Source organism: Bidens hawaiensis, unplaced genomic scaffold (assembly GCF_021521415.1).
Source record: "Bidens hawaiensis isolate Kalapana, Puna unplaced genomic scaffold, B.hawaiensis_p1.1 tig00058766_1, whole genome shotgun sequence".
NCBI lineage: Eukaryota > Viridiplantae > Streptophyta > Magnoliopsida > Asterales > Asteraceae > Bidens > Bidens hawaiensis.
In genome coordinates this window covers 30,742-38,061 of record NW_027500574.1, presented here as the reverse complement: position 1 = coordinate 38,061, position 7,320 = coordinate 30,742, and the positions used below count along the sequence as shown (strand labels likewise).

General features: G+C 33.4%; 1 protein-coding gene across 1 annotated transcript; it reads right to left on the bottom strand.

Annotated features, from left to right (window-relative positions):
• Positions 1-3,578: 3,578 nt before the first annotated feature.
• On the bottom strand, positions 3,579-4,815 carry LOC143602370 (putative membrane-associated kinase regulator 6). Its single transcript, XM_077079501.1, has 2 exons — positions 4,123-4,815; positions 3,579-3,849 (listed from the first exon to the last, which is right to left on the bottom strand). The coding sequence occupies exons 1-2, from the start codon at positions 4,796-4,798 to the stop codon at positions 3,839-3,841; spliced, it is 687 nt and encodes a 228-aa protein (XP_076935616.1). The 5' UTR covers positions 4,799-4,815; the 3' UTR covers positions 3,579-3,838.
• Positions 4,816-7,320: the final 2,505 nt, after the last annotated feature.

Below are 7,320 nucleotides of genomic sequence, written 5' to 3'. Positions count from 1 at the left end.
CGAGTGGACCGACAACGAGGATGACACGGCCAACGGGGACAGCGGGGTTGCGGCTCGGCTGCGGCTGGCTGTTCGGCGGCGGTGATAGGAGCCGAGAGAGAGAGGGAGGATGGTGGCTAGGGTTATGATGTTACTTCAATAATAATAGCTAATGGCATATTAACTAGTTTAAATAACTAGTATAGTTAATCATGTCGGGCCACCAAGCCCATAGTAAGCCCAATCTCATTAAGGTCCATATCTCGTTTATTAGTCGTTACCCGGTTAACTAGTGGTTAACTAGTGTAAGCGGTCCACGTCCGTTACCCAAGGTGTAACTCTTACGGGTCATAACCCGGTCGGCCGCGTTGACTTAAGCGGACCGGTCCATATTTCCAACATGCCGCGCATGCAAATACTAGAGATGCACCCTCGATATATGATGCCATCAACCCAACAAATCGAGAAGTGAATAATAAGATGGACTGAATGACAATACCTCAAAATGCCTAGCGTGTGTGAGAGTTCTGTACCGATCACCTCGTACGCTAGTTTAGTATGGCCACTAATAATGCAACGGCCCATAAGGACCAATGCTACAAATATCTTCTTCCAAAGAGTGGTTAGTATCATCGGATACGGACATTAATTATTGCTTTCATTAATACATTATTCTCTTTCACAAGTCACAACACATTATAATGGTTCTCTAAGTTGAAATGACTCCCTCCCTTAGCGGCATGACTTATGGTTATTTGTGCAGGAAGTTAGACTTGAAGACAAAACATATAGCTGAAGTGTTGAGATACTATTACAAGGTCTTTCAATGCAACAAGTCCGACAGTGATTGACGAAACATCACCAACGGAGATAATCCATCATTCAACATGAATCCAGAAAAAGAAAAATGAAGTGAATTAGCGTGACTAGCTAGGTATAGGATAAAATGGCCGGTGATAACCTAATGTGACTAGGTATAGTGTATAACAGCCTCATGACAGATTTAGGACATGACTAGGATCATGAAGAAAAAAAGCAGTGGACTCATAATCTAACCTACTGATACATGTTACATTATTACATGTGAAGCGATTTTAGTTAGTCTCGTCCGATATCGGTGGTTGTATCTCTACGAAATCCAAATTTTAGTTTCCTAGAAATATTACAAAAATCACTTATTTAATCACTTATGCATTTGAACACTTGATTATTAGAAAGCTTAGTTTATTTAGGAGAAAGATTAGATGCAAGGCTCACAAATGTAATGATACGATCCTATAATAAAATATTATTATTATTATTATTATTATTATTTAAGTTTATCTATTATTTAGTTTTCTTACTATAATCAAATTATGTTTCCTTATTGTTTATCTTTTTCTATTTTTATGTCTTTCTTTTCCTATATAATGTAATCTTGTTTATAAAAAAGAATAACAAAGAATTATTAGTTTGGTTTATTTTCTCTTCTTCTCTTGTGTTGTTGGAAGATTGACGGTTGTCTCGAATATGTTAAATTATATTAATCTAGACTTAGGATATTTGTATTATTATGTTTATTATTATAAATTTGAATTAAAGAGACGGTTATCTCCACCGCCTCCTACAAAACCTGTATATATACTTGGATATCTGTAACATTTATTTTTACCAAGTTATTCCATATACGATCATATAACCAATTCATCATTGTTCTGTATTGTGTTGTGTTCATCGGGTTTTGATTGCCAACAGAATAAACCGTAACATGTAACGTAGGCATAATTGTACGCCAAGAAAGTTTGTTCCCAATATTACTACTTGTTTGGGTACCGACTATCGACAAAGTATATTCAAGGTATTGTCTCATACATTATATTTAGAAGATCACAAAACAGAGAATGCTCACACATGAACACATGATCTGATGCTCATTAATGTTCACACATGTATCTTGTTAAAGTTGTTAAATTGTATAGGTATTACACATTTTCCTTGAACCTTTAGAGAAAGAATATATTGTGGCTCCAACAATAGCAAAAAAGAAAGAAGCCAGAGAAGAAATTAGATGAAAACGAAGACTTTTAATTCATATTTTCATTCCTGCCTTAGAAACAAATATGTTTAAATTTTTTATAGCCTTGCAATTGGAAATAAACTATCCATGCAATAACAATTATATTTAGCTTTTAATACTATTTTTAATAAACAATCAACACTACCAATTCCAGATGGGCAATCCGTCGAGGATGACCAAACAAGTCGTTGGCACGACGATCAGTTATCACTCATGAAACTTGGGGTCATTATATATGTCTGTAAAGCACACAACAGCTTGTCCATGATCCTTTGGTGATATGTCAACAATGGTAACTTTCCAGTAAATAGTACACCAGTTCCGACACTAATTAGGTTTCACTCTAATTAAATGGTCCCACAATAACAATGACTGACCGGTGTGTTAAAAATTTTCATGATTCGTGGTTGAATATTTTCTGTTATCAATTAATAGGGATGTTATTTTAAGTTTTCATGATTGATTATAAGCTTTAGTATCTTACTTTGTTTTTCAAATTTCTGATTGCTAGATTGTTGGAACAGTATTATGATATATATATATAATGGACATGTTCGATAATAATGGAGCCCCAAAAGAAGTAAGGCCAGTCTATAAAAGATTTTAGTAGCTCAAGTATGGTTTTTGGAGTGGGTCTACTAGCACAAGGACAGAGAGCCTGTTGAGTGAAAAGTGAGAAACTAGGACTATGGCTGCTGCGGGTGGTGGCTTGAGAATTTACCTAGGTCCCTTTTCCTGACAACAGATTATAGATCTTACTCATACGTCTAGTTTTCACTTGCAGTGTGTAATCTAGTTGATTTGCCATGTTTGTGTTATTAGGTTTTGGCCCGTTAAATTCCAAAATTTTGATTTTATTTAAGATCCATTCAATTATTCATTTCAGGGTTATGGTCTTCATACACCCTTATGAGGAAAAAGACAAAGAAAATTAGTCTTCAACATACACGAACGTATGATTCCTAAAAGAGGGTGTATTTAAACCACCACCCCTTTTGTAAATCACCAAACTTATCGTTTTATAGCACATCTAACAGCGCGTTACAATTATTATAAGTTCATTCCTTTATCATCTTGTCTTACTGTTAAAATTTTGCAGATATTTAACGAGCCTTTAGTATGCCTTAAAACCATGCGTGATAGACGGAGGTGGCGTTGTGAAGGTAACCATATATTTTAACAAAATAACAGTTATAAATGTATAAATGATACAAATAGGACAAGTACAAAATGGTACAACACTGTTTCAGAAGAAACTAAGAAGATCTTTGTTTATCGGATCCCCTCGTCCAAATATGGGTATGTTATTGAATTGTTGTATTATGTCAGGGAGATATCCGTCTGTGTTTGTAATTAAACATAGATGATACAGTATTGATGGGTCCCATGAGTTTTCCGGTAACAACTCTTGTGGTTTCCAAAACATAATATACATAAAAGAGATAACTATATGCATTGGTACACTATAGTAACCTTCTGTAACACGCTGAACTTTCTTATACTTAACTTCACCAAGCAATCTAGCTCGGATTCTTTGAAAACCAAAGAACCGGCTAATATCAGTAGCCCTTTATAAAACTTGACAAGTAATAATCCAAACTAATGTTTTTACACATGTATTCTGAATATCTTAGAACATAATCCGAATTGTTACTGACTTTTGGAATGTAAGGACCACGAATCCAAAGCCTAAACCGCGTAGTATTTTTTCCGGGGAAACATTTTAAAAAAAGAAGCAATTATCAGATTATTTTCAACAAATCATGTACCCATCTTGGCATCTTGTGTCTCCTTGTCACAGCTTCATTTGCAGCCTGAAAATTAACAAACATCAGGTAAATACTTCAATTTTTGCATTCATGTTTTGCAAATCATAAAACTAGATATAGATGGTTAAATTATTGTTTAAAATGATATTATATATTTTGTGATGAGACAAGTTGCTATTTATAAAAAATGTTTGGACAACATACTAGAAAAACACAAATATATATCCACCTGAACTTGTTACTAATTACTCATGACCCAATTTACTAATTTTACCACCTTTCTTTAAAAAATAAACAAGAAGATTAATGAATTCTTACCAATAGTTTTCTTGCAGTGAAGAACTGCTTCATAGATTGAACTCTCAGAATCACAAGATCTTCGCCAATCATCCACAGCACACGCTTCACTTGTCGTAGGAGACAACGTGTAGTTTTTCGCACTCTCAAATACCCATGATCTTGACCAGTTATCTGAACCACACGAGTCCCAATTCTCGGCTGTCTTTACTTCAATAGCGTCGTGTCCTCTTTTCATTTTGAGCCAAATCAATCTAACCAACCGCACATACTTTTGTACAACTCTTTTTGGCAATCTTTTATACCTCCTAAAGGATAAAGAGCGACTAGTACTCCGATAGGAGCATGGCTTCGCAAGGGCGTTTGAGCACACCGACGTGTCCGGTGTACTGGAATTGGAATCATAAATTCCGATATCTAATGGCTTCAAAAAGAGGGGAAGCAGAATCCCATTAGAGATAAGTTGATCCGCATGAACACAAGGCTGCAGTGTTGGAAGATCAAAGTTGAAATCTTGATGAAAAACAAGAAATCTTTTGGAGGCAGAAAGTTTGGGGTCCATTTCAATGAAACTGGATTCATCAAATGCATCCAAAGAGGCTCTGAAGGAACCTTTTGGGCTTTCGAAAGACAGTTTTCGGTTCACTAACCAACTGTATGAGAAGCTCTCAATTGAGAGTGATTCTGAAGTTTCCATGGAGGATATGAAAGAGTTGAGATCAAGTGGAAATGTTTATCAAATTCCTTGTGGTGTGCGTACGTATATGTATATAAAACATACATGTGCATGTAAGGACATCTTTATTGTGGTCCTTCACTCCATAATAATATTATATATTATCAGTACAATATATAAGGGACGAAAATGATCATAGATGAGACAGCAATGTGAACCCCACATGATGTAATGTTGCATGCCACTTTAATAATAAAAAAGGGGTATTGATATTATTATATGGTAAAGCGCAAAATCACAAAATAAATAAATAAATAAATCATTCCCTTCCTGATCTTTCCAAAGGTATACATGTAGTCATCATCCATCATTTTTTACGGCAAAATGTATTTTAAGAGTCTTAACTGCAACTCATTAATAAATACTTAGAACTTCTTTTGCTTTCTTTGCTTTAAGATGGGTGAACTTTTAAAACTTGTTTATTTGTTTGTTAAAAAGCAAAATATGTTTGGCAAAGCTCCTCAAAAAGCTTTAAATTTTAACTTTTCAAAAGTTGCTTTTATTTTTCAAGAAACAAATAAGCAAAACAAAAAAAACATTTTTAAAAACTCACCCAAACACCCCCTAACCACACTCTTAACGGAAATGTAACATTGATCTCCCTAATAAGCAATTAGAGGTGCACAAACCGGTTTCGGCTAAAACATGTCCGGTTTGATCAACAAAAGTCAAAATCGGTTTATGATCGATTTTGGCTCGGGATGAAACCAGTTTCTACCATGTTACGATTGGTTTTGGTTCGGATTTTGATCGGTTTCTGTTATGTTTTTTATTGGTTTTTGCCCGGTTTCGGTTCGGTTAACCGGTTTGACACTGGTTTTTGTGAATAAAATTACAAACCGGTTCCGAACCTACGGTTTCAAACCAGTTCGGTTGCGGTTCGATTTTCGAGTCGATTTGTTAACCGGTTTATTTTTCCACCTCAATAAACAATCTATAAGCAATTGACTTATCTCTTTTATCACAACCGTAGTTGTAAATTATTTCGAAACAACATATACGAAAATTTGAGTTGGTAGAGTTGTTTTCTCCGTAAAAGTGTGATTGTCTATGGCAATGAAAATAAAAGTTGGGAAGTCTTATTGTTCACGACGTTAATATAAAATTATTATTGGCCGGCTTTAAGTTATTAAAATCCATTTTGTTTGTTATTTACATCCTTATAAAAATTGACTCAAACATTACCGCATATTGTATGCAAGACCAAGTTTAAACTAAAAGTTGTTTTTAACGTTTAACAAAATGATACTGTAGAATAATAAATTCTTGTGAAGCTTTGCGACTGTGCATAATTAATTATTGATAGAAGTAGAATAAGAATAATTACAAATGAAATTAAATAAAAACATAGTCTAATTATGGTAATGATATATCAATAAGCCTTAACTAGGGGGTCAAGTTATTCTGTAAAAATAATTAAAAATGAGAAGGTTAGAAGAATTTATGGTTACAAAAAAACCCTCGAAAACATTAATTAAAAAATAATAAAAAAATTTACTCAAAATTTAAAAAATAAAATATAAAAAGTAAAAAAAACAAAAATGGTTCTCCCATCTTTCTCGTTTAAAAAAAGACACGATTTTGAGAAAAAAAATATCATTACGTCTTTTTTTATTTAGAATTGTGTTTTTATTTATAATTGTGTCTTTTAATAATTTTCATCATTGTGTCTTTTCATAATTTCTTTTATGGGGAAATATTTTGGTTTTTGAAATTTTGTTGTTTTTATTTATATTTTGAGTTATTATATTTTTTATAGTTTTTTGTGTAACCACAAATTTTTCTCATACTTTTTATTTTTGTCTTTCTTTGTATTTTAATTTTACCCCCTTAACTATATTTTATATTTAATAGTGCTGGAGTGGGAGTAAATCGAACACTAATCAGACTAATGTGAAAAACAAAGAATTTATAAGGATATACAATCTAGAAAAAATAAATAAAAACTTATAAATCTTAAACAATAAGAAAACCATATAAGTATAGAGTTACAGACAACAAAGGCTGATCAAAGACCATAGTTATGACAAAGGCACGTCGAAGACGGAAAGCATAAAGAGTAAGAACTTAATTATGTGGCAAAAAAGGTGGTGGCGACAAATCTAAGACCATAGCGGCAATGACAAGATACACACAATGACAAAGCTATGGAGATTGTTGCTACAACTACGACAAATAAGTTGTAATTACTTTTGGCGGTACCATGACGATAAGAGAAGAATCGTTTAAAACTAAACTATATATGTGTACAAGTGTCTCTCGGGCACGACATAAGCAATAAGAAGAGAAAAGAAAATCATCACACAATGAGGACGATGGGAAAGAAGACCCACAACCGATTTAGTAGTGCAATGAGGAATATAAGAAGACTAGTTTGAGCCCCGCGTGTTATACGGGAATTTATGAAAATTTTAAAATTTTGAACATTTATCAAAATACAATCGACAACACAATTATTATACATTGTTAATAAAATTACAATT